This window comes from Mobula hypostoma, chromosome 25, assembly GCF_963921235.1.
Source record: "Mobula hypostoma chromosome 25, sMobHyp1.1, whole genome shotgun sequence".
NCBI classification, from domain to species: domain Eukaryota; kingdom Metazoa; phylum Chordata; class Chondrichthyes; order Myliobatiformes; family Myliobatidae; genus Mobula; species Mobula hypostoma.
Window position 1 is genome coordinate 22,325,518 of NC_086121.1, and position 27,486 is coordinate 22,353,003.

At 46.4% G+C, this 27,486-nt stretch overlaps 1 protein-coding gene across 2 annotated transcripts; it reads right to left on the bottom strand.

Annotated features, from left to right (window-relative positions):
• Positions 1 to 13,471: 13,471 nt before the first annotated feature.
• Positions 13,472 to 27,159, bottom strand: LOC134337723 (putative beta-lactamase-like 1). Of its 2 annotated transcripts, XM_063032934.1 has the most exons (6): positions 26,894 to 27,159; positions 26,495 to 26,604; positions 22,914 to 23,071; positions 18,606 to 18,853; positions 16,655 to 16,760; positions 13,472 to 14,872 (listed from the first exon to the last, which is right to left on the bottom strand). In XM_063032934.1, the coding sequence occupies exons 1-6, from the start codon at positions 26,970 to 26,972 to the stop codon at positions 13,897 to 13,899; spliced, it is 1,677 nt and encodes a 558-aa protein (XP_062889004.1). In that variant the 5' UTR covers positions 26,973 to 27,159; the 3' UTR covers positions 13,472 to 13,896. The 2 variants fall into 2 exon arrangements, with proteins under 2 accessions (XP_062889004.1, XP_062889003.1); XM_063032933.1 differs by lacking the exon at positions 26,894 to 27,159 and having other exon boundaries at positions 26,491 to 26,588.
• Positions 27,160 to 27,486: the final 327 nt, after the last annotated feature.

The window sequence follows — 27,486 nt, forward strand, 5'->3', positions numbered from 1 at the left end:
GCCCGTATTTGTCAACCTGCTTGCTGTGAACACTCAAATCAGATTAACATTCGAGGTGTGACACGGTTTTCTTCCCATGGAATAGACACACGCTCGCTACCGTAATGTTAAACTGGTGCATGGTTTCAGGAGAGAGAGAATTTTGGAATATATTTCTTCGCTTTCCCCACGCCGCCACCGCCTCCCCCCAATTCCTCGAAGAATTTTTACTAGACGTTTTACGAATCCCAGTAGAATCCAAGGCTCGGCTTTATAGGCAATGAAAAGATGGATTAACTGAAATTCATGGGGTTGATTTGCGTATGTCTGAAATGGATGGCGATTGCTTCGCCGTATTAATTAAACAAATCGTAACATTTTTCTGTGATGTGGAATTATTGCGCGTTTTCACGTCCGGACAGCCGGGAAATCAGCGTCGTTCTAAGCAGGAACAGTTTAAATATTTTCTGCGTTTAAACATTACTAGATTTGGAAAGGTTCTGATTGCTTTCATTACTGGGCGGTTGAAGTAGTGGTAAATTTGTGGAATTAAACCCGAGCTCTGTGGTGGCTAAGGAAAGTGACTGTACCGGGGGAGCGCAGGAAAACACACGCATTCCTCCCCCAGAAACAAAACCCCGCAGGGAGCCCCCTCTTCCCAAGCAGTCTCGCCCGGTCGGGGCTGATCTGCATCCACTCCCGTCCTTGGAGTTTGAGGTGGTAACCGCTGACGAACATTTGGATTGTTTGTATGAGTTGAGTTGTGCCTGTTTATCCCTGGCCTCTGCAGGCTTCGATGCTTTGGCTTTATTTTGAATACATGGCCGAAGAGTCACTATATTTTTTTCCAAGAAGACTTCGAAAAGGATGTTTGAAGCATCCCTCCTTCTAGAAATGCGTTGACATAACAAGGTGCAGAATCTGTCTTGGGAGTCTGGGGTCAAGTGTGCAGATAGTGTGAGGGCGTTCGGGTTGGTGGTGTTGAGGGTACCGTAGATCTCCAAGATGACGTTGTTAGCCTAATTCCTGCCAATGAGATTGAGACCATTTTGAGGATAAAGTGTTAGCTTTGGTGTCTTGAGATGACTTTAGTATGTTTCCCACACAGGAAGGTGGAAATCACTGAAGCTTATTAGACGCTGGCTCTGGTGAACATAGCCTTCTTCAAACAGCCGAAGGATGCAGTAGCATATTTTGGGTGGACCATAAGACAGAGAAATAGAATTAGGCCATTTGGCCCATCGAGTCTGCTTTGATCATGGTCAATCTATCTTCCCTCTCAGTCCCATTCTCCGGCCTTCTTACTATAACCTCTGAATACAGCATACCTAATGACTTGGCTTCCACAACAATCTGTGGCAATGAATTCCAAAGATTCGCCACTCTCTGGCTGAAGAACTCCCAACCCACCTCTGGTCTAAAGGGACTGTGGCTCCCGCAATGTTCCCTCTGATTTGTAATGACCAGTGAGCGCAAAAATTTTGTGCTGTGCCATTTTCTTGTTTGCTCAGTGACAACAACACATACGCGCGGAATAATTTCTTCAATAAAAACAGTATAAGCCACTTCTAAAATCTGCAGACAAACCATCGCCAGCTCCACGTTGTCAACACCATCCGCATCAAAAGGCGGAAAAGGAAACGCGATCGTGGACGTTCGTGAAATATGTTAAACATTTCAACGTGGTAGAGGGTGACAATCTTTCGTGCGCAACTTAGCTGTCTCTGCGCGCCAGCAGCAAAAGATGCGTGCACGCGCACACCTTAGCGGGAACATTGGCCTTTTGGTCATCTAGGGGTATCTGTACTTTAAGTGGCAGGGGAAATTATCCACTTTTTCCAAGGTATTCGAGTGGATCACAGTGTTAGACAGGATGGTGCGGCAGATGCAGGCTGACAGAGGACCTCAGCCTTTAGGGTATTTAGGGCAATGCCATGCTTGTGTAGACTTCCAAGAAAAAGTTATTAATAACTTGGAATGGAATAAAAGCTGAAAATATTGACCATAAATAGCAACACAGACATCCGTGGAGGGAGAAACTTGGTCAATGTTTCATGTTTAATACTTATTTAGCAAAAATATTGACTTTGTGTTTTTGTTCTACAATTGTCATTTGACCTGCTGTGCAGTTCCAGCCCTTTCGCATTCAGATTTGCATCATCTTTCGTATTTTGGTTTTGTACCAACTTGTCAGCTTGCCCCGCTAAAGTGCACGTACACAGGCACTGTTGGCTCAGTGTGAATCCGTGACTGAGTTGCTGCGCTGTTCACGGTTGTGGTAAGGAATTGATGGAAGTTGTAGTTTCCATGGGCAGGCATGAGGTGGGAAAGGGATTTTTTAACAAACAGTGCCATCTGCTGGCGGAAGCGTGTAAGGTGCATACATTTAATCACGCATCCCTCTAAATTATTATATTGCAACACAAATCACTGAAACTAATTATTTATCAGACCTTGAAATTCAAGGGAAACAGAAAAAAAATTCCAGCATTTTGTTACTAAATCTCCTGAGGACAGATATAGCTAAATTGCAAAAGAACAAGGGGAGGGAATAGAAGAATCTCTCATTGGACGATAATAATCTGAAACAGGCTGTCGAACTCTGCAGTGGAAGCGGGTGTAGTTTTCATTTCTTTTTAAAAAAAGGACTTTGCTTTTATTCAGGGATTTAGAAAAATGGGGACAGCCTCCTGTAGTGTGGAATTATGAACACAGCAGATCACTGTGCAGAATCCTTTTTCAAACACTACATTAATCGACTGCTGTGGAAAAATCTGTCCTTGACGGTAACCCAGGACCAACAATACCTGATTGTGCCGCAATGTCAGTGATTGTTGGTGCATTAGCAGAGACAGAGTGCAACCCTGAAAGCCGCATCAGTGCCCCCTCCCCTAGTGCCAATGGCCCAGACAACAGTGCCCCCTCCCATAGTGCCAATGGACCAGATATCAGTGCCCCCTCCCCTAGTGCCAATGGCCCAGACAACAGTGCCCCCTCCCATAGTGCCAATGGACCAGATATCAGTGCCCCCTCCCCTAGTGCCAATGGCCCAGACAACAGTGCCCCCTCCCCTAGTGCCAATGGTCAGACAAGTGCTCCACCCCTTCCCTAGTGCCAATGGCCCAGACAACAGTGCCCCCTCCCCTAGTGCCAATGGCCCACACAACAGTGCCCCCTCCCATAGTGCCAATAGCCCAGACAATAGTGCCCCTCCCCTAGTGCCAATGGCCCAGACAACAGAGCCCCCTCCCATAGTGCCAATGGACCAGATATCAGTGCCCCCTCCCCTAGTGCCAATGGACCAGATATCAGTGCCCTCTCCCCTAGTGCCAATGGCCCAGACAACAGTGCCCCCTCCCCTAGTGCCAATGGTCAGACAACAGTGCTCCACCCCTTCCCTAGTGCCAATGGCCCAGACAACAGTGCCCCCTCCCCTAGTGCGAATGGCTCAGACATCAGCGCCCCCTCCCCCAGTGCCAATGGCCCAGACATCATTGCCCCCTCCCCTAGTGCCAATAGCCCAGACAATAGTGCCCCCTCCCCGGTGCCAATGGCCCAGACATCAGTGCCCCCTCCCATAGTGCCAATGGACCAGACATCAGTACCCCCTCCCCTAGTGCCAATAGCCTAGAAAATAGTGCCCCCTCCCCTAGTGCCAATGGCCCAGACAACAGTGCCCCCTCCCATAGTGCCAATGGACCAGATATCAGTGCCCCCTCCCCTAGTGCCAATGGACCAGATATTTGCCAATAACCCAGACAATAGTGCCCCCCTCCCTTAGTGCCAATGGCCCAGGCAACAGTGCCCCCTCCCATAGTGCCAATGGACCAGATATCAGTGCCCTCTCCCCTAGTGCCAATAGCCCAGACAATAGTGCCCCCTCCCTAGTGCCAATGGCCCAGACATCAGTGCCCCCAACCCTAGTGCCAATGGCCCAGACAACACTGTTCCCCTCCCCTAGTGCCAATGGCCCAGACAACAGTGCCCCCTCCCCTAGTGCCAATGGTCAGACAACAGTGCTCCACCCCTTCCCTAGTGCCAATGGCCCAGACAACAGTGCCCCCTCCCCCAGTGCGAATGGCCCAGACATCAGCGCCCCCTCCCCCAGTGCCAATGGCCCAGACATCATTGCCCCCTCCCCTAGTGCCAATAGCCCAGACAATAGTGCCCCCTCCCCGGTGCCAATGGCCCAGACATCAGTGCCCCCTCCCATAGTGCCAATAGACCAGACATCAGTACCCCCTCCCCTAGTGCCAATAGCCTAGACAATAGTGCCCCCTCCCCTAGTGCCAATGGCCCAGACAACAGTGCCCCCTCCCCAGTGCCAATGGTCAGACAACAGTGCTACACCCCTCCCCTAGTGCCAATGGCCTAGACAACAGTGCCCCCTCCCATAGTGCCAATGGACCAGATATCAGTGCCCCCTCCCCTAGTGCCAATGGACCAGATATTTGCCAATAACCCAGACATAGTGCCCCCCTCCCTTAGTGCCAATGGCCCAGGCAACAGTGCCCCCTCCCATAGTGCCAATGGACCAGATATCAGTGCCCTCTCCCCTAGTGCCAATGGCCCAGACAACAGTGCCCCCAACCCTAGTGCCAATGGCCCAGACAACACTGTTCCCCTCCCCTAGTGCCAATGGCCCAGACAACAGTGCCCCCTCCCCTAGTGCCAATGGTCACACAACAGTGCTACACCCCTCCCCTAGTGCCAATGGCCCAGACAACAGTGCCCAACTCCCCTAGTGCCAATGGCCCAGACATCAACGCCCCCTCCCCTGGTGCCAATGGGCCAGACATCAGTGCCCCCACCCCTAGTGCCAATAGCCCAGACAATAGTGCCCCCTCCCCTAGTGCCAATGGCCCAGACAACAGTGCCCCCTCCCATGGTACCAATGGACCAGATATCAGTGGCCTCTCCCCTAGGGCCAATGGCCCAGACAACAGTGCCCCCTCCCCTGGTGCCAATAGCCCAGACAATAGTGCCCCCTCCCCTGGTGCCAATGGCCCAGACATCAGTGCCCCCTCCCATAGTGCCAATGGACCAGACATCAGTGCCCCCTCCCCTAGTGCCAATGGCCCAGACAACAGTGCCCCCTCCCATAGTGCCAATGGGCCAGATATCAGTGCCCCCTCCCTTAGTGCCAATGAACCAGATATCCGTGCCCTCTCCCCTAGTGCCAATGGACCTGATATCAGTGCCCCCTCCCCTAGTGCCAACGAACCAGATATCAGTGCCTTCTCCCCTAGTGCCAATGGCCCAGACAGCAGTGCCCCCTCCCCTAGTGCCAATGGTCAGACAACAGTGCTACACCCCTCCCCTAGTGCCAATGGCCCAGACAACAGTGCCCCCTCCCATAGGGCCAATGGACCAGATATCAGTGCCCCCTCCCCTAGTGCCAATGGACCAGATATCAGTGCCCTCTCCCCTAGTGCCAATAGCCCAGACAATAGTGCCCCCCTCCCCTAGTGCCAATGTCCCAGACAACAGTGCCCCCTCCCATAGTGCCAATTGGCCAGATATCGGTGCCCTCTCTCCTAGTGCCAATAGCCCAGACAATAGTGCCCCCTCCCCTAGTGCCAATGGCCCAGACAACAGTGCCCCCTCCCCTAGTGCCAATAGCCCAGACATCAGTGCCCCCTCCCATAGTGCCAATGGACCAGACATCAGTGCCCCCTCCCCTAGTGCGAATTGCCCAGACAGCAGTGCCCCTCCCCTAGTGCCAATGGCCCAGACAACACTGCCCCCCTCCCCTAGTGCCAATGTCCCAGACAACAGTGCCCCCTCCCATAGTGCCAATGGACCAGATATCAGTGCCCCCTCCCCTAGTGCCAATGAACCAGGTATCAGTGCCCTTTCCCCTAGTGCCAATGGCCCAAACAGCAGTGCCCCCTCCCCTAGTGCCAATGGTCAGACAACAGTGCTACACCCCTCCCCTAGTGCCAATGGCCTAGACAACAGTGCCCCCTCCCATAGGGTCAATGGACCAGATATCAGTGCCCCCTCCCCTAGTGCCAATGGACCAGATATCAGTGCCCTCTCCCCTAGTGCCAATAGCCCAGACAATAGTGCCCCCCTCCCCTAGTGCCAATGTCCCAGACAACAGTGCCCCCTCCCATAGTGCCAATTGGCCAGATATCGGTGCCCTCTCTCCTAGTGCCAATAGTCCAGACAATAGTGCCCCCTCCCCTAGTGCCAATGGCCCAGACAACAGTGCCCCCTCCCCTAGTGCCAATAGCCCAGACATCAGTGCCCCCTCCCATAGTGCCAATGGACCAGACATCAGTGCCCCCTCCCCTAGTGCGAATTGCCCAGACAGCAGTGCCCCTCCCCTAGTGCCAATGGCCCAGACAACACTGCCCCCCTTCCCTAGTGCCAATGTCCCAGACAACAGTGCCCCCTCCCATATTGCCAATGGACCAGATATCAGTGCCCCCTCCCCTAGTGCCAATGAACCAGGTATCAGTGCCCTTTCCCCTAGTGCCAATGGCCCAGACAACAGTGCTCCACCTCTCCCCTAGTGCCAATGGCCCAGACATCAGTGCCCCCTCCACTAGTGCCAATGACCCAGACATCAGTGCTCCACCCCTCCCCTGGTGCCAATGGCCCAAACAGCAGTGCTCCACCGCTCCCCTGTGTGCCAGAGGTACAGACATCAGTGCTTCCCTACCCCAGTCCCAGTTTCCAAGGCATCAGAGATTCCCTCTCCCCTGGTGCCAGGGGTGGAGACACCATCGACCCCCTCCTCTGGTACCAAGGGGGACAGACATCAGTGCACCCTTCCCCTGGAAGCAAAGTTACACACATCAGTGCTCCCCCTCCCTTGGTGTCAGGGAGCACTGATGTCTGGGCCAGCGGCCCTAACGCCCGTGCTTCCCTTCTCTGACAAATGGTGAGGGTAGCAGATCTCTTCAGCAAAAACAACTAGCCGATCACGTCAGTAACTGCATTCCGATCTTGCGGCCAAATGTGGAGCTCAGTATCGGTGGCTCTCTGCAGTGGGTCGAAGCTAAGGGAATTTGGCACACCAGTGCTGTTCTATTGCAGATGAAAAACCGAGAGACAGACTGTCAGAATCAGTGAGACCCAGACTGAATAAATATTCCATTTTAACGGCCCCTATTACCAGAGTCTCTCGTTTCCATAGTTCAAACCCTGACCTTGCTCCTGGTTTCGGAGCCCTATATTTACAGCATTCAGTTGTTTCTTAATTGCTTCTAGACACTGTGCTTGCTGTACTCCACCTGGAATATTATTCCAGACTTCAATCCCCGTGTATGGAGAATTTCACAATGATATTCCTCAAGGAACCTTCAACGCCCGTGAACTGTATCCTTTTATTCTCCTTTCGTAACCTGCACGTCTCTGCACACTTTCTGGTTGCAAGAAGATTACGTTTTCCTCTGCCAGGAATCTTATGGCCCTTGTTGTTTGGCAATTTTCTCCGTGCTGCCTTGTGCAATAGTTTGAAAAATCAAACACAACGCTTTTACCAGATTACTTTTGCAAGCGTACCTTGTGATTAGTTCGATCTGCATAACCAGCTCTTTATAAATCAGTGCTAGCTGATCCTGACTAGAATTTATCTGTGCTTATCAATAATTTGTTTCAGGATCAGAATCAGGTTTAATATCACCGGCGTGCGTTGTGAAATTTGTTGTTTTGCAGCGGCAGTACATTACAAAACATAATAAGATAAATCGTGAATTACAATAGGTATATCTATATTTGAAAGTTACATTAAATCAAGTAGTGCAAAAAAAAGTAGTGAGGTAGTGTTCATGGGTTCAATGTCCATTCGGAATTCTGATGGCAGAGGGGCAGAAGTTGAGAAGTTAAAGGCTTTGATAGAGTGGATGTGGAGACTATGTTCTCTATGGTGGGAGGGTCTAGGACAAGAGGACACAGCCTCAGAATAGAGGGGCGTCCTTTTAGAGTGGAGATGTGGAGGAATTTCTTTAGCCAGTGAGCGGTGAATCTGTGGAATTTGCTGCCACAGGCACCTGTGGAGGCCGTCTTTATGTATGTTTAAGGCAGAGGTTGATAGATTCTTGATTGGTCAGGGCTTGAAGGGATATGGGGAGAAGACAGGAGATTGGGGCTGAGGAGGAAAAATTGGATCAGCCATGATGAAATGGTGGAATAGACTCGATCAATTCTCCTCCTATGTCTTATGGTCTTAAAAACTGTTCCAGAATCGTTGAGTGTGTGTCTTCAGGCTCCTGTATCTTCTCCTTGTTGGTAGCCATCAGAAGAGGGCATGTTCTGGATGGTGATGGGGGGTGGGGGGGGGTCCTCAATGATGGATGCCCCCTTTTTGAGGCACTGATCCTTGAAGATGTCCCGGAGGGCTAGTGCCCATGATGGAGCTGACTAAGTTTACAACTTTCACAGCTTATTTCTATACTGTGTGGTGTTCTCTCCCCCTACCACCACCACCAGCCATACCAGACAGCAAGTTAGAAAGCTCTCCAAATAGACTCCAAAACTTCAGCACTGAGGAGTCTGACGAGCTCATCCCATTCCCTTTCACAAATAGCTGTTCCACCTGCAGTGTATATTAGCTTTAGTAACACTCCCATTTCTAAATAAACAATCAGTAAACATGGGATTGTTAGGAAGAGCAGTATTTATTGCCCATCTCCAATTTCTCGTGCTGAATGGGTGCAGCTTCCTTGCACAGCGAGTTCTGGCATTTGGACCCAACGGTGATGAAGGAAGAGAACACGCAGTAAAATTCCAATATTCTGGAATACAGGGGACATTGGTGGTGATGAATGGTTGGATTTTCTTTAGTTATACCCCAACACAGATTTAATTCACTTGTTTTTAAAAAAAGATACTACACAGTATTTTAATATTTTTCCAGTGAACTAGGTGGGTTTGGAGAGAGCACAGGAGCTAAGGCTCCAGGGGGGGAAGAGGGAGGGCAAGTGCAAGGTCCCCGGGGGTGGGGGGTGGTGGGAAGGGAGTACAGGAACTAGGGGTCAGCGAGTGCGTAGGGAGGAGGGAGTTCAAAAGAACCGGGGCTGGTAAGTGGTTGGGTTTTTTTTGGGAGGGTGTAGGTTCTCAAGAACCAGGGGCTGGGAGTGGAAACTAAGCATTTGGTAGGTCATATGCCAAAAAAACACTAGGAATTCCAGAGAGTCAAGAGAATGGATAATTGGAATTTTCCTGTAATCGAGGACAGGTTTGAGTGACTAGGAAGGAAATATGGCGACAGTACAACAGTGCACCTTATCTTGTGCTGGAGATCGGAGGTTTAAGAGGTCCAAAGAACGCTTCCCTGCGGTGTAGCCTTCAGATTGGTAGCCTATTGGTACAAGAAGGGTCAACAGTCTGGGTAGGACCAGCTCCCGATACAATAATCTCAGAATTATCTCAGCAAGATCTCTGTGTCCACCCTAGGTACAGCTAAGACTGCCAGAAGGGGTTTGGCTCACGCCGGGGAATTCTTGCGCTGGGCTCTTACTGCCTGAGTCTTGATGGCCACAGGACAGGTTTAGCAGCTCCACAGAGACCCAGCAGCCTAGAGCTTCAAAGAACAAATCCCTGGCTTCTTCCTCCTTCCAGTGTGTTCCTCTATCAGTCCCTTTACAAGGGAACACATGCCTCCAGGGAAGGAAGAGGCCCTTAATGACATGGTACAGTACTTGCCAAGAACATAACAATTAGGCGAACACCTCCTGACCGCACAAACCCTGGTTAGATCATTACCAGGCAAATTTTCAATGTAATTGCTGAGATCAGAGGGCCATATGTTCTCTGGGCCATTATCACTGACGCTTGCTCAAAACATTTACACTGAAGCAGTGATTCACAAAGACAGCCCTCATTTTTGACAGTTGCTTCCAATTGATCACATTGTTTAATCAATTTCGTTCACTGATAACTCTGCACAGCTCTACAAACACCAACCAAAGCATTAGTGATAAATGCCCATGTCTCAAGCAATTTATGTCCTCATCGAAATCGCATGAAGTCAACATCTCGGCCTGCATCAAGGGTCTTCACACTCTAGCTAGTCAGTTGTAATTACAGACCATTCTGGGCAATGCCAACTGTGAAATGCAATTTTTTTTCAGATCTCTCTGACTAGTTTTTAAACAATTTTTCAGCATAATCTCTTACCTTGCAAGGAAAACACAGTGATTTCCAGAAGAAACCTTGAATCAGCAGAGAATACCGTCCGTGCTAGACATTGCTCTCAGAAAAAGAATGACACCTAATTATTTGGAATTACTAGTAGAGGCGAATTCAGTTGTATTTCACTCTCTCTCAGGTGTTACTTTGGAGACCATAAGATATTGGAGCAGAATTAGGCCATTCAGCCCATCGAGTCTACGTGCCATTCCATCATGGCTGGTTTATAATCCCTCTCAACCCCAATTCTTTTGCCTTCTCCCCGTAACTTTTGATGCCCTTACTTGATTAGTAAGGGTGTAAAAGTTTCAATAGTTCAATAGTTCCATTTAATGTCAGAGAAATGTATGCAATATACATCCTTTTTCTTTGCAGACATCCATGAAAACGAAGAATGAATGAGTTAAAATGTTACAACCCCAAAGCCTCCCCACTCTCCCCTCCCAACCACAGACAGCAGCAAAGCAACAACCCTTCCACAAAAAGGCATCAGCACCCTCCACCCACCAAGCAAGCATTATCAAAGCCCCCAATAAAGCCAAAAACTGATCGTTCACCTGACAATACGACATACCACAGGCTCTCTCCCTCCCTAGTAAAGGGAAAAAGAGGTGTCCTCTTTCACAGCGAGGGGGGAGGCATAACAAAACCACTCACTGATTTATGGTGTGGCACTGTTTTTCTTCTCTCCCGAGTACTGTGACCTGAAAATTGGCAAACAGCCTCTCACCCCCCAACGAGAGAGCGGGGGACAGAGACAGAGCACAGCTCGCCGAGTGCAGAACCTCCAGCAGCCGAGCCGCAGCTCCCGATGTTCCGTTCTCTCCTGCAGCACCAGCTTAGAAATCAACCGGCGAAATCCCGGAACCCCAAAGGCGCGCCCGTCATCTAGGCTGCGTCCTTGGTATAACGAAAAGCGGCCAGCCGTGAACCCACTCCACCGCAATGGGAGAAGAATGGGGTTAAGAACAATAATTAACCTCCGCTTTTAATATACTCAATGACTTGGCCATCACAGATGCCTGCAGCAATGAATTCCACAGATTCACCACCCTCTGGTCAATGGAATTCCTCTTCATCTCTGTTCTAAAGGGACATCCTTCTATTCTGAGGCTGTGCTCTCTGGTCCTAGACTCCCTCACCATAGAAACCATCCCCTTCATGTCTAGTCTATCTGGTCCTTTCAATATTTCTTGGTTTCTTTACCTGCAATTATTATGGAGCACTCCACAAAACCAATAATGAACAAGCCCATGCTCACCACCTAAAGCCCATGTTCACCAGTAAATAATGAGGCAAGATTAAGGGGTAGCTGGAAGCTGGAGAGCCGAGAGTTGGCAACCATCAGATTATGTAACTGAATTAGTGTTGGAATTGCTGTTGCTTATAAATTTTATGCAAGTAGTTTTGAAAAGACATTGATTGCTCAATGCAATTTTCCTTATTCCTTTTGACATGAGGTAGATCATTCAGCCCATCAGTCTATGCCAGCTCAGAGAACAATCCCAATCCCCCACTAATTTTACCCACACTCCCATCACCTTCCCCTGGATTAAACCGGCCACAACAGTAGGGAGCACCTACAGAGGCCAATTAACCTCCAACTTGCTCATCTTGGAACATGGGAGGAAACTAGAGGCTCCCAGAAAAAGATCTGTGCGGTCACAGGGAGAACAGACACACCCAACACCAAAAATCAGATTGAACCCCAGTTGCTGGAGTAGTGTTGTGCAGTACTTTAGAAGGTCCCAGGGATTATAAATAAATTAATTCTTTCATTTAACTGATTATCATTTCTAGTTCAGTCTTCACAAGCAGTTTAGAAAGTAAATACCATAAAATGTCTTAATGGACTGGCAGTATCTTATCAGGCCAAGCTGGAATTTCTTATTAAAGTCATTATTAGGTGTGAACAATAAAATATTATTGTGTACCAGAACTAGATTTAAATCAAAAGATTTTATCTCCACACCACAGGAAACACAATGATTGTATCTGGTCATTGTGACACTATCACTGGTTTATTAGAAAAGGCTGTCTGCACAGCCACTGTACTTCCTTGCAAAGGGAAGTAACAAGATATGGTGAGGATTTTATCTTTTTAGAGATAAGTATCAGGAGCCATAGACAATGTATTGGAGATGGAAATTTTAAGGATTGGAAAACACAAATTAAGTTAAACGTACCAAAATAATTTAAGGAAACATCAATTTAAGAGAACATTGATTTTCTTTGGCAATTCACAAATGTGCCAACATTTACTGTGCTCCCTATTTGCTTCAGAATAATGGAGATCAGTAGGACACATTTACATTGGTTAGTCTGACCATAAAACGATTATAGGAGCAGAATTGGCCCATTAAGTCTGCTCCACCATTTCATCATGACTGATCCATTTTCCCTCTCAGCCCCAATCTCCTGCCTTCTCCCTGTATCCCTTCATGCCCCAAACAATCATGAATCTATCATCCTCCGCCTTAAGTATGCGCAAAGACTTGGCCACCACAGCCACTGGTGGCAACGATTTCCACAGATTCACCACCCTCTAGCTAAAGAATTTCCTTCTCATTTAAAAGGACACCCCTCGATTCCGACTCTGTGTCCTCAAGCCCTAGACCCTCCCACCATAGGAAACATCCTTTCCACACCCACTCTTCCTGGAGTCACATGAAAACCAGAATAATTTAGGGTGACAGATTTCCTTCCCTAAAGGACTTCATGTACTAGATGGGATTTTTTAAAACAATCTGGTGTTACTGTTAGAGAGGCTAGTTTCTTCTCCCCATTCCAGATTTATTTATTTTATATTATTGAAATTCCTCAACTGCTCCCGCAGGATTTGAACTCATGCCTTTGAATTATGATTCTGCAATTAATAATCCAGAATTGCTGCTTTTAGTTTACTAATTTAACAATGGTGGGACGACAGATGAAAGCATGGGGTGTTGCTCATAGATTGAAGAAAAATCTGTGGAAAGTTTTAAAAACAACAAGCAAATTCCAAACACAAGGAACTCTGCAGATGCTGGAAATTCAAGCAACACACATCAAAGTTGCCGGTGAACGCAGCAGGCCAGGCAGCATCTCTAGGAAGAGGTGCAGTCGACGTTTTGGGCCGAGAACCTGGTGAGTCCTGACGAAGGGTCTCAGCCCGAAATGTCGACTGTACCTCTTCCTAGAGATGCTGCCTGGCCTGCTGCGTTCACCAGCAACTTTGATGTGTGTTGTAAGCAAATTCCAAACAGAAATTAGGAATCAGACTATCCATACAAAGGGAATGGATCTGATCGTTACCTAACCAAAGATACAACACAAGCAGCAGCAAATAAAATCTTACTGTGTATTATGACACAAAATGACACTAAAAGACAAGCACAATAAAGAAAGCTGATGCTCTCTGGAAAAGCTGCAAGTCTTCAGGACCAATTAGTATCGACATGTACAAGAAGTCAGATTGATTTGACTGTTGAGAAAGATTTTTGAGTACTATAAAAAATGTACATGGCTCTATCCGATTCTTTTGAAAGAAAACAAACACTCCGATTCCCTCTGACTCGCCACTAAAAGTCACTGGAGACCACGGTGTCAAAAAGCATCTCGCAGCAAATTCCTAGCAGTTAAAAATCAGGGAACAACAGATGTGGCAGCCACACGGATCAATAGAGAAGGTTCGGTATACCTTTTCTTACTCCAGTCCATGCTGCTAATTCTATAAATGACTTTTCAAAAAAAAAGCACCTAAAAACGATAATACTCATAATCTGTCAAACGTTGTCAAAATCTTGGTTTGCGATTTATTCTGACGATGTTGTACGTGTTCAGACCCGGAGCATCAAAACCAGTAGATAAGCCTCTACTATTGAAAGGAAAAAAGTTGAAGAGCTGCCCGTCTTGAGCTTCGAGGGACACGGAGGCCTTGTTGAATTTCAGGACGCACGGGTATGCTTTCTCAAATACGATTTGAAAAACCCTTTCTTCTAGGTAACAAAGCTTGATAGTCCTGTACTTCTCAGGTATCAAGGTTTCAATGTGAGGGCCGAACTGCTGCATCACTAAAACTCCTCTCTTGTCTTTCTTTACCTCATAAAAGGTCAAATTTGAAAATGTGTAGTAGCCAACGTAAGGCCTGGATTCGGGAGGCGGGACTAGAATTCTGTCGCTCTGCCGGAAAGCAGACTCCATCGCCGGGATGAGATAATTATAAACCCCGGCCGTCAAATCTTCTTCTTCTTGGGGCCGGGAACCCGACATTAAAATAATAAACCCTATTTTGAGGCGAGGGACCAAGGAGAAGGTGGCCGAGTAGCCATCCAGGTCGCCATCTTTTTTGACGACATCGTAGCCAAGCTGCTCGCTGATTTCCCACGGCGTTCCCGTCCTGCTGGCGAAGTAATCCTGCGAGCACTCGAACACGGGGGTGAGCATCACCTTCAGCGTCTCGGCCTCCAGGATGTGCTTGTGAGCGGCCCCCAGCAAGGACATGCACAGCTTGGCCAGGTCGGCAGCCGTGGAGTACATCTGGCCCGAGGGCCGGTACCAGCCCAGGTCGTAGAGCTGGGCCGGTTTACCATTGCTGTAAACGCCGACCGATAACTGAGCGCGGACCGACGGGGTGAACTCAAAGCCGGTGTGCTCCATTCCGATTTTCGTCAGGATATTCTCAGTAATCCAGCGCTGGTAGTCGGCTCCAACCACCTTACTGGCCAGAACGTGAGCCAGAAGGGAAAATGCTAGGTTGCTGTAGTGGCATCTGAGGAGGACAGAATATTAAACGGTCAGCCACCATACCGACTGTGTGCCTACCCATCCAGTAGTACTACGCCACAAGCCATTTTAAATGGGGATGTTGTGTCTAGCTTTCAGTTTATTTATGTCGAGCCACACGCTGTCCCGCAACCCCCCAGTTTCACCCTAGCCTAATCACGGGACAATCTACAATGACCAGTCTTTGGACTGAGAGGAACCCCACACAGTCACAGGGGGAAATGCCCTAACTCCTTTACAGGCAGCGCAGGAATTGAACCTGTGTCGCTAGCGCTGTAGAGCGTTGTGCTAACCACTCCGCTCCCCCCCACCCCGCCACCCCACGACAGACTGGAAAATTGGACCTGCCGCATAAGTAACTGTGCAGCGTTCAAAATTCAGGTTTTGAAGTGACGGCGAGGTGTTGCGAGATGACACCTTGCTGCTATCAGCGGGAACAGAATGATGTGCGATTGTGCATTCACCAGCTCCAATTTCCCAGTCCGACATTGCTAGCTAGTAGACTCTGCTGGCAACATGTGCATCAATGCCCCCCATCCCATGGGGGAGGGGGCGAGGGTATCATGTGACGTAATTCCATTTAATACATCATGAGGAGTGACAGCTAAGAAGTGATAAATGTTTAAGATACAAAAGGGACAGCGTGATAGCATAACGATTAGCGCAACGTTTTAGTGTGCAGACGACACGAGTTCAATTCCCGCCGCCTGCAGTAAGGAATTTGTATGGTTTCTTCCCTGTGACCAGGTTTAATCCTACAGTCCAAAGACGTATTAGATAATAGGTTGTCCCATGATTAGGCTAGGGCACAGCTGGAAGGGCAATAAATAAACTAATTTATTATCACTGATAACTGGAAAGTGCTTCTACTTTTACAGTACCTAATTTTTCTTAACTGTGGGTGAGTTGTAACGTATCTCCATTACATTGGTATTAAATCCCATTTAAGGTGTTTTAGAAATATAACACCTGCCTTGTCTCACTAAATGTTTAATCATCAGTGTAATCATGCTGGAACTTTGCAGATTAGTTACAGTGGCTGCACCAAGCGAAGCAAATACCCTCAGTGGTCACTTTATTAGGCATACCTGCTGGTTGATGCAAATATCTAAGCGGTCAATAGGCGGCAATAGTCACTATCTAATCATTAGGCAACATCTCAATGCTTTAAAGCACGCAGATATGGTCAAGAGTAAACATCAGAATGGAGACGAAGTGTGATTTAAGTGGCTTTGACCGCAGAATGATTGTTGGTGTCAGATGGGGTGGTTTGAGTATCTCAGAAACTGTTGATTTCCTGGGATTTTCACATATAACAGTCTTTAGAGTTTACAAAGGATGGTATGAGAAATGAAAAACATCTGGTGAGTGGTAGTTCTGTGGGCAAAAATGCCTCGTTAACAAGAAAGGTCAGAGGTGAATGGCCAGACCGGTTCAAGCTGACAGGGAGGTGACAGTGAATGGGCTACAGCAGCCAAAGACCATGAACATCCAGACAGTGACCACTTTATTAGATGTAGTGGGTACTTAATAAAGATTGGGAGTCCTACCTTAAGCATTTGTCAGGCAAGATTTCATCTGATGATTTATATCCCATAAATAAATATTGGAACATTTCACCAGGTATTGATGGTTCATTGCATGTAAATTTAAGCTACAAATTGTGGGAGAACTTGGATTGTGGTAAGTTAGCAATTCTTTAAAAAGGCAGAAGTTTCATGTTCCGGTCTGTCAGCGTTGGTGGAGGACATAAAAGCTGAACTCACACCTTGTACCAGGATCTGCAATGAGTAAGTCATCTCTCAGGAGATCCAGTGCCATCTCGGTATTCCCTTCCCAAAGTAGACTTGTGGACCTGAGTCTCCTGGGTAATCCTGCAAATTATTTCAGACAACATTTCAAGATTTTGGCACCAAAAGAAAACCAACACATATACAGTTTGCCGTGACCATAAATGGAAAACCCATTAAATGTCCAGGGGCCAGGGAGAACATGAAAAGCCAACTGGTAAGGCAACTAATTGGGTTGGGCAGTGAAGTGGCACAGCTGCCACCCCACAAGCCCAGAGATCCAGGCTCAATCCCTATCTTCGATGCCATGTTCTCCTTGTGAACGTGTGGACTTCCCCTCGGTCCTCTGGTTTGCTCCTACACCCCAAAGACCTACCGATTGGTAGGTTTATAGCGCAATGTGAGTTGACCCTATACAGCGAAGTGGAGACAGAGTCAGGGCGTGCGAAGCGGAGAACGGTCAGAGCTGGGGAGCTTTGGAGCCCGGCCACCAAAATCGATGGCAAGGCTTCATCGATCGAAGCGCCGGGCCGATTTGAAATGGTTGGATACGGGCCGGAATGTGGTGGCGGAGTCCAGGCCCAGGGGGGTGGGAAAGCGATAGGGACCGCCCAGGTCTTGGTGTGAGGGATGACCCGGTGCTTGGACAATTTAGACGCCGGGCTGGATGGATTGAAAAGGCTGGGTGCTGGGGACCGGGGGCGAGGGTCCAGTTGCTTCTGCTCCTTCCTTCCTCCGTGACATTTACTCCTCTCTCTGTGGCACTGAGGAGGAGGCCATGTCTTCCAGGCTTTGAGTCTGCAAACGTCACGACGATTTGCCCTGCTGTGAGATTAACTGAGACTGGGGCTGTGGCCCTGTTCTGAGCTTCATGTCTATGGACTCACTTTCATTCTGAACACCGTTGCTTGTTTTTATAGTCTGCACGATTTGCATGTTTTTTTTTCTTCTCTCCCTCCCTCCCTCTCCCTCCCTCCACCCCACCTCCCACATTGGGTGCTTGTGAGTCATTTTTAAAAATAGGTTCTTTTGGGTTTCTTGTTTTGTGGCTGCCGTAAGGAGATGAATCGCAAGGTTGTGTAATGTATACATACTTTGATGATAGGTGTACTTCGAACTAGGTAGGATGGGAATGTGTAGAGAGTAGATCACAGGGGAACTTAGTGGAATTAGATTGTTCAGAGAACCAGCGTTGACGCAATGAGCGGAATAGTCTCCTATGTCATAAGGAAATTTTGAGTTGAGCTATGAGGTTTGTGGGTTAACATGAGCAGGTAGAGGTTACAAAGTGTTACGTTTTGCACGATACTGCTTCTCCCCATTCACGGGCATGAACTTAATTTTCATTTAGAGATGCAGTACAGTAACAGGCCCTTCCGGCCCAACGAGCCCCCGCCGCTCGTTTACACCCGTGCGAGCGATGACCCTGCTAATGCGTGCGTCTTTGGACTTCAGGTGGAAACCGGAGCAGCCAGAGGAAACCCACACGGAAGCGGGGAGAGCCTGCAAACTCCTTACAGATAGCGGCAGAATTGAACCCCGATCTCGGAACTGGACTCTGCCTGTCCTTACCGCATACCTGGGTCTCTGGAGCTGTAATAGTGGTACAGTAACTGCTACACTTCCGTTACACAGGCATGCTGGTTACCACACGGAGCCCAGCGGATCCACTAGTCAGCAAGATCATTCTGGTACTTACCGACACCCCCACCCCCCCCAGTCCAATTTTCCAATATATACTTCTGAATTGTACAAATCCGCACGCGCAGAAATGATCTTGGACACACTGTGCATTGTGCTCACTTTGACTTATGTAACGTTAACTCCTGCTCTGGACACTGACAGATTAGCTTCCTAAAATGATGAACTGGACAATATTTATCAGTCTCAGTCCGATGCACATCTTGTTTGAATAGCTTTCCATCTCACCTGATAGCTGGCTGGCCATTCTTTTCAATGTCACAGATGATATTTTGGCAGCGGCTCGCTCTCTCTCTGGAAATACCAGGCCATCTGCTTCATATTTATGTTCTGAGCCTTTTGAGCTTCCCAGTGGGTTTTTAATCCTAAAGTTTTTGACATATTTTGTAAGTGGGTCGTCCAGAGATGCGATTTTTCCTTCCTCCCATAGTTTATACAGCATTATAGTGGGGAATATCTTTGAGATGCTTGCAATCCTGAAAAGAAAATTGATTATGATTATCACGACATTCAGTACTGTAAAGTATTTCAGATTTACCAAAAGTAGTAACAGTAGGCAGCTGTCGATCCCAGGGGATCATGGGTTTACGCCTCTGGTGGACCGTGTCCTCTCCAGGGCGCAAGCCTGGGCGGGAAGATTTGAAGAACCGGCTGTCGCCCATGCAGCGGGTTCCCCCTCTCTGCATCACTGATGTAGTCCAAGGGAAGGGTGAGTGCCAGCACAGTGTTGTCACAGAGGTTGCCAGAGTGAAGTTGTAAACAACATCAAACTGCCTTAGGGACCCCGGCTCCGGATTTCTTCCTCGGGGTTTACTCCCGAAGCCTTTCCCATGGGTGGGTATGGCGGCAAGGCAGTGGAGGTTTAAAATCAGAGTTTTCCTTCTCCTGGGTGGGCTGCTAGCCAAGGTTGACGAGCCCCAACTGCCCAAAGATTTACCAATATAAAGCAATTGCCCTTTTTAGGAATGAAAATGTACAAAAGGAGTCACAACAATCATTGGCTTTTTTTTCATCCTCGTTTTCTACTAATAAACCTGTGGACTTCATTGCTATGGGTGGCTTTGGATCATTGGATATATTTAAAGTGAATGTTGGTTGGTTCTTTGTTAGTCCGGGTGCCAGTCGTTATGGGGAGAAGGCAGGAGAATGAGGTTGAGAGGGATAATAAATCAGCCATGATGGGATGGTAGAGCAGACTCAATGGGCCGAATGGCCTGTTTCTTCTTCTATGTCTTATGCTCTTCCCAGAGGATGATAACAGGACCTCAGTTTTTTAATATGTATTGATGACATGGTATTGGGTGTAAATGGCACAATATTAAAATTGGCAGATGACACAGAAGTTAAAACTTATTGAGGATTGTGAGTGAGCATAATATAGATTTCAAGGAGATAGAGATGGACTAGCTGGAAAATGACAGGTAAAATTTAATACTGTGAAATGGGAAATTATTAGTATTGGTAGCAACAATGAGAAGAGGCCAGAATTCTAAAAAGGTTGCAATAATATTGAGCTCTGGAGATTCACTGAAAGTAGTAGGGCAAGTAGAGAAAGTAGTTAAAAAACAGGATCCTGGGTTTTAATGAAGTGAGGGACAGAACAGGGTAGTCATGTTAAAACTTTATGAAACACAGGTGAAACCACAAATAGAGGACTGGGTACTGTTCTGAATGTCATACTTTGGGAAAAGTTTTCAAAGAGGTGCAGAAGAGATTTATTACCAGGATTCGAGGAATGAGGGACCCTATCTGAATACACAGACTGGTTGTTGTGCTTGCAATAGGCAGGGTTAAGAGGAGACCTTATTGAGGTATTTAAAATCATGAAGGCTATAGACATGGGGAAAATCGCTCCCACTGGCGGGGGGAGTCGGGAACCGGGGGACATAGATCAAACGTGAATGGCACAACCCTCCTGCCATCGAGCACATCTTCAAAAGGTGACGCCCCAAGAAGGAGGCATCCATTACTCTGATTGGTCAGGGGATCAAAGGATTATGGCAAGAAGGCAGGTGTATGTGATTGAGTGGGATCCGGGATCAGCCATGATGGAATGGCGGAGCAGACTCGATGGGCTGAATGGCCTAATTCTTCTCCTATGTCTTGTGGACCCTCACTGTTCTGGACGTGACTTCTTCTCATTACTACCGTCAGGGAGGTGGTACCAGGAGCCAAAAGACACACGCAGTGATTCAGAAAGTTTCTTTCCCTCCATGAAACCATGAACACTACCTCGTTACTCTTTCTTTGTACTACCTTTGCAGTTAAAAACTTTCATGTCTGTCCTTTGATGCACTGTACTGCTTGTCACAAAACAACAGATTTTGCGTCCTGTTGGACCATGATGAAATATAATTCTGATATAAAGATAGTAGAGAATGCATTCAATTGCAGTGTTTAGAAGGAATTAGATAAGTTTTTGAAAGGAAAGAATTTGTAGGTCTATGGAAAAAGGATAGGACTAGCGGGGTTGCTGTTGCAGCCTCCTTCAGCATTGTAACCAGTTTGTGACTCTGCAACATCCAAGTATCATGATAATTATATTTGATTCTTTAAATCTTCGTTTATCAGCAATAAATTATCGTGCAGGGAACTTAAAGATATATCACTTGACAAAATAGTTGTTAGTAACACTGCGAATGACATTGTGTATGAGAATAATAATATCTCTCTGCACGAGTCTGAGAAAGGCGTTACAGTGGTGGGGAGACGGGGTCCCAATATCAGTGGGAACATGATAAGTAGAAGAGGAATAAAATAAAGGGCTTACATGTGTGGCAGGATTTTCACATGGAGATAAATTAAGGGTAATACATGGATGTAGGTCAACATGTGTTATGGTTGAAACAGAGGAAGGGTGAATTGAAATAGGAGGAGATAATTAGTGAAGCTCCTCAGGCAAACTGAAGTGATGTGGATGTGGCATTTCATTCCAAACTAAATGCCAAGCTAGCACAGTCACAAGATTTAATTTCAGCTCACCAAAAGCAAAAGGGCTTTAATATTAGATTTTAAAACATATATAGACTGACTGGGAAAGAAGCCAGTGGGGGAGGGGAGGTTGCAGACAGGGAATGTTTGAAGCTGAGCAACTCAAATAGGTACAACACAACTCGGAGCAGAGCACAATGATGAGAAAGCGGTCCATTAAGCTCAAACAAAATGGCACAAAAAGATCATTGCAAAGATGCAACACTGCACTGTGTCCCAGCCAGAATATCGTAAATAAATTAACATTACAGAGAGCGCAAGTTAGAACAACAAACCCTGGAATATGCTCAGCTGATCAGTCAGCATCTGTGGAGAGAGAATCCGAGTTCCTTGGCTGACCTTTGAATAACTTAAGGTGCAGGAGGCCATGTGATAAATTCACAGGCTCCAGGTGCTGAAGTGCAAGTGCAGCATAAACTCTATGATATACTTTTACATCAGGAATACTGTAATCAGGCCATCGTGAAGGATGGCTTAGACCATGGGTTTCCACCCTCAGGTCCACAGACCCCTCAGTTAAAGGTAGGAGCCCATGATGTAAAAAACGTTGAGAACCCCTGGCCTAGACGATCTCACTGGTTATAAAACCATAAGACATAGGAGCTGAATTAGGCCATTTGGCCCATCGAGTCTGCTCTGACATTCCATCATGACTGATTTATTATCCTTCCTAATCCCATTTTCCTGCCTTCTCCCCGTAACCTTTGACAATCTTAACAATCGAGAACCATCAGCCTCTGATTTAAATATACCGAATGACTTGACCTCCATTATCAACTGTAGCAAAGAATTTCACAGATTCACCACCTTCTAGCTCAAGAAATTGCTCCTTATCTCTCTTCTAAAGGGAGATCCTTGTATTCTGAGACGGTGCCCTCTGGTCCTAGACTCCCCTGCTGTAGAAAACACCCTCTCCACGTCTACTCTATCTAGACCTTTCGGTATTTGATAGGTTTTAATGAGATCCCTCATGATCCCACATGTGGCCAAGTGGTTAAGGTATTCGTTTAGTGATCTGAAGGTTGCTAGTTCGAGCCTCAGCTGTGGCAGCATGTTTGTGTCTTTGAGCAAGGCACTTAATCACACATTGCTCTAGTCTGTGCGAGGAGTGGCGCCCCACACAGACTTCCAATCTGCGCCTTGTAAGGCATGAAAATGCCCGATGCAGGCCTCTCATGGTCTGAGTCGACGTTCCCTCCCTCTCCCTCATGATTCTTCTCAACTCCAGCGAGTACAGGTCCAGAGCCATCAAACGTTCCTCATACGTTACCCCTTTAATTCCCGGGATAATTCTCTTATTAAAACCAGCCAGTCTTCGAGAGGAGGATTGTAGTGTCAGCATTCTAAAGATAATTAAAGCAAGCCACCTTCATCAACTGATCTTGTGATTGATGAAATAACACAACCTCTTGTAAATATTTTACAACGTGTTGCAATAATGAGATGGGGTGGTTTAATTAAGTAATGTGGAATTACTTACTGAATCAACTGTCAAAGAAACAAAGACTTGTGCAATGTGCAAGGAAAGAGGCCGTGCAAAGTTACCTGTAAACAGTATATTCATTCGGTGGAGGCGAAAACTCATCTGAAATATTTTTTTTCCCAAAATTTCCAGTCCACAGCACGGTGTCATTAAATATTACAATAGCTGAAATGGACGGCAGACTCATTGGATGTACTTGATGACGCAAAAGGAAGTCAATCTGTATAAAGACAGAAATATGCACCTAATATTTAAAGACAGAAATATAGTTTTTGCCCAACTCCTGACTGAGTGGGTGGATCTTTGTACATTTGGAATACTGAATACACACAATTAATAGTGATTCTGCATCTGACATTATGTCCCATGTTAGCCACAGCAAAGTGACAGCACTCTTGCCTCCAAGTCATAAGATCATGAGTTAAAGTTCCACTCTGAACTCGGACACATTAGTTTAAAATCGATTGCAGTGTTCAGGGAATTGGCGTAGTTGGACAGACAGTCTTTTGGATGAGACATCAAATAAAAAAAGCCTGGAAGCATACACCAACAGGCTCAAGGACAGCTTCTATCCCCAGTGTTACAAGACTATTGAATGGTTCCCTGGCACAGTAAAATTAACTGTTGGCCTCTCTATATACCTTATTACTCATACAGCCAGATTTGGGAACAGCTTCTTTCCAACTATGATAAGACTGCTGAACGGACCCTGACCTGGACCTGGGCCGTACCCTCCAAATATCTGGACCTGCATCTCGGTTTTTTTGCACTACCTTACTTTCCATTTTTCTATTTTCTATTTATGATTTATAATTTAAGTTTTTAAAAAAATATTTACTGTTGATTTGTAATCCAGGGAGCGGGAAGCACAGAATCAAATATCGCTATGATGATTGTACGTTCTAGTATCAATTGTTTGGCGACAATAAAGTATAAAGTATGACCTTGAACCTTATTTTCCACCTGCACTGCACTGCCTCTGTAGCTGCTAAACTTTATTCTGCACTCAGTTATTGTTTTACCTCGTATCACCTCAAAGCAGTGTGTGATGAAATGATCTGTTTGTACAATGGGCAGGACAAGGTTTTTACATGTGACAATAATAAGCCACTGTAATTCCAAAAGATCCCTTGACACCATCCAAATGTGCACGAGTGTAGATTTCCTGGGAGATGTTTGTGTGAAATTTCTGTGCACTTTTGCCTCATGTTTCCTACTGTGTAGTTATTGACTCTCTTGAAACAGTGAAAGGCACTATATTAATGCTCAAACATGAATTTAGCCAAAATGCTCACTAATTACCTAAATTCCATTCTTTTAAAGACATGTATGTTTTGCAGTCTTCTATCTTTCTGCTTGCTTTTCTGCAAATCTTTGTTTACCTTTCACCAACTCGGTGAATTCAAACATTTATGAATCATCTGTAATCCTTTAATTTCCCAGCCTTGTTCAGATTGTTTCATGTTATCTCAGCCGCAGAGTTCTATTAATCTAACAAAAAAAGTCAATCCTTTCGTATTCGCTTTACTGTTTTAATCCAGATTAAAATTTGTTTGCCACATCTCAATCCAGTGGTACTAAAAAAAGAACAATCGTGCAAATCTCGCTAACTTTTGCTAATGGCTAAGGACGGAACTGCCATTGCTTAAATGCTATGATTCCTTTTGTTACGTTAGGTGAAAAGGATTATTTAAAAAAAAGTTGTTGCCACATTTAAGAATTCAGCTTTTGGAAAATGGAACACAAAGGTACCATATATGATGTACTGAAGGCAGTTTCAGTGGGGGTGTATTAAGAGAGAACTCTGCCATGGATGGTCTCAAGCCTGGCTGTGAAAGGAGGTGGGTTGGGCACATGGTTAGTAACACCATCCCTTAAAAACTCAGGGCTACAGAAATGCCAACGGAAGCTCCAAAGACCTCATCCCTGGGGGAGGAAGGATTTTCACCTAGATGATGTATAAATTAATGGAAGCTGTAGCTGTTGGGGGTCTGTGCCCCAGGAGGGGTTATGGGCTTAAGAAGAAGGTATTAAAACAGAAATTTCCTGTTGAGTTGTATCCAGTTATAGTCATAGTCATAGTCATACTTTATTGATCCCGGGGGAAATTGGTTTTCGTTACAGTTGCACCACAAATAATAAATAGTAATAAAACCATAAATAGTTAAATAGTAATATGTAAATTATGCCAGGAAATAAGTCCAGGACCAGCCTATTGGCTCAGGGTGTCTGACCCTCCAAGGGAGGAGTTGTAAAGTTTGATGGCCACAGGCAGGAATGACTTCCTATGACGCTCTGTGTTGCATCTCAGTGGAATGAGTCTCTGGCTGAATGTACTCCTGTGCCCAACCAGTACATTATGTAGTGGATGGGAGACATTGTCCAAGATGGCATGCAACTTGGACAGCATCCCCTTTTCAGACACCACCGTCAGAGAGTCCAGTTCCATCCCCACAACATCACTGGCCTTACGAATGAGTTTGTTGATTCTGTTGGTGTTTGCTACCCTCAACCTGCTGCCCCAGCACACAACAGCAAACATGATAGCACTGGCCACCACAGACTCATAGAACATCCTCAGTACCGTCTGACAGATGTTAAATGACCTCAGTCTCTTCAGAAAATAGAGACAGCTCTGACCCTTCTTGTAGACAGCCTCGGTGTTCTTTGACCGGTCCAGTTTATTGTCAATTCGTATCCCAGGTATTTGTAATCCTCCACCATGTCCACCCTGACCCCCTGGATGGAAACAGGAGTCACCAGTACCTTAGCTCTCCTCAGGTCTACCACTGGCTCCTTAGTCTTTTTCACATTAAGCTGCAGATAATTCTGCTCACACCATGTGACAAAGTTTCCTACTGTAGCCCTGTACTCAGCCTCGTCTCCCTTGCTGATGCATCCAACTATGGCAGAGTCATCCAAAAACTTCTGAAGATGACAAGACTCTGTGCAGTAGTTGAAGTCCGAGGTGTAAATGGTGAAGAGAAAAGGAGACAAGACAGTCCCCTTTTCAAGCAGATAAATGTACAATTTTTTTCTCCCAGGGGCTGAATCAGAGAGGAGAAGGCGATCTCTGAAAGTGCAACGTTTATTACTTAGAGGCTTGTGACAATGCCATCCTTTCACAAAATGTTAAAAGTTCACTATGAAATTTTTAAATAGTATACAGACTGCAAAACGATCATCGGTTTGTACAAACTTGATTTCAGCATCTTAAACGTTGGAAAAAAGCATTTAAATTTCACAACGTTATACTTTGAAATATTCAGCTACAATACAGAGACATGGAATCGAGTACTATTCAGGACAAAATGATTCGGTCTGTAATAATTGTGGCTTATTAATGACTAAATGCTCTTTTAGACCTCTATGACAAAGTGGAGGATTTTCAGAGGGTTGTTCGTTAGTCTACTCTGTAAACACCTGAGATCCTTGTCAATGCGTATGTTGTCCCTGGACTCTGTGATGGAGATGGTAAACATCAGCACCTTCCTGTTAAAGTGCACTGAATGACTGACAGCATCTTCAGGAGTTCTACGTTAAACTCAGCAGCTGGGAAATTGCTATCAGCTTCAAAGAATAGGGAAGATAAACACAGCAGCTTTGACACCTTCACCGGGTCCTGGCTAATGTACTTACAAACCTTCTCCAGAGCTTCTTTTAGAATCGGTATGGGGTGTTCCAACGGTACAGGCTGGGGGTGCCTAGGGCACATTTCCACCGGTTTAACCTCATCAGATGAAATATCCTCACCTGAAATAGAAAAATAACACAGCAAGAAGAGTTAGACAATTCTGATTCTCGGACCGCGCCATCGTCGCTGAACAGCAAAGAGGGCATTTCGTTCAGCTCGGTATAAGTTGGAGGCAGAGGGTGAAGGATGGTGAGAAGAGCAACTGGAAGCAGCAGGCAGGGAAAGTAGCTGGTTAGTATTCAGGTCAATTGCTCACAGGAAACTAGCAGCCTACTCTGTATGGAATGGCACTAATGATACCAAAGTTCATTGCCAAGTACAGTAACCAACGGTCGTCCTTTCACTTACTTGTGCCTTGCTTTGGAAGCTTGTACTGCCAAACAAAACAGCACGTCATGGTGATGGACACAACTACAAAGAAAGCCATTCCAAGGTGAGGCCATTTCAAATCCTTTATGTAGCTTTTCTTCACACCTTCCCCGTCAGCACACTGTTGAAAAAGAAAACACAAATAGATAGGCACCCCCCCGTTGCTTCCTCCTCCGACCACCGCTATGCAAAGAGGATAAAGATCCTGACTACTCCCATCTCCAGAGGAGTACTCGCTTTGCAGGATTTCATGCTGTTGACGGGTTCACAAGTTCAAAGCTATCTTTAGCCAGCCTGCAATAACAGAGGAACCAGCAAAGAGATTGCTACGTAATGGAAATAAAGAATCTGTAGAGAAGTACAGCTCAGCTTGTACATGTCACTGGCAACCACTGAACCAACAGTGGAAAAACAGAGGCCATCCTTCATGCAGCACGAACTTACAGCTCCAGTCGATTCTTTAATAAGTGAAATGAATGCTTCTCAGAGATTCGGTGAAGAGAGGCTGCGACTCTGCCCAGTGCTCAGGTTGCCTAGTGATCGGCAAACCTACAGACTTAGAAAAGCTGATA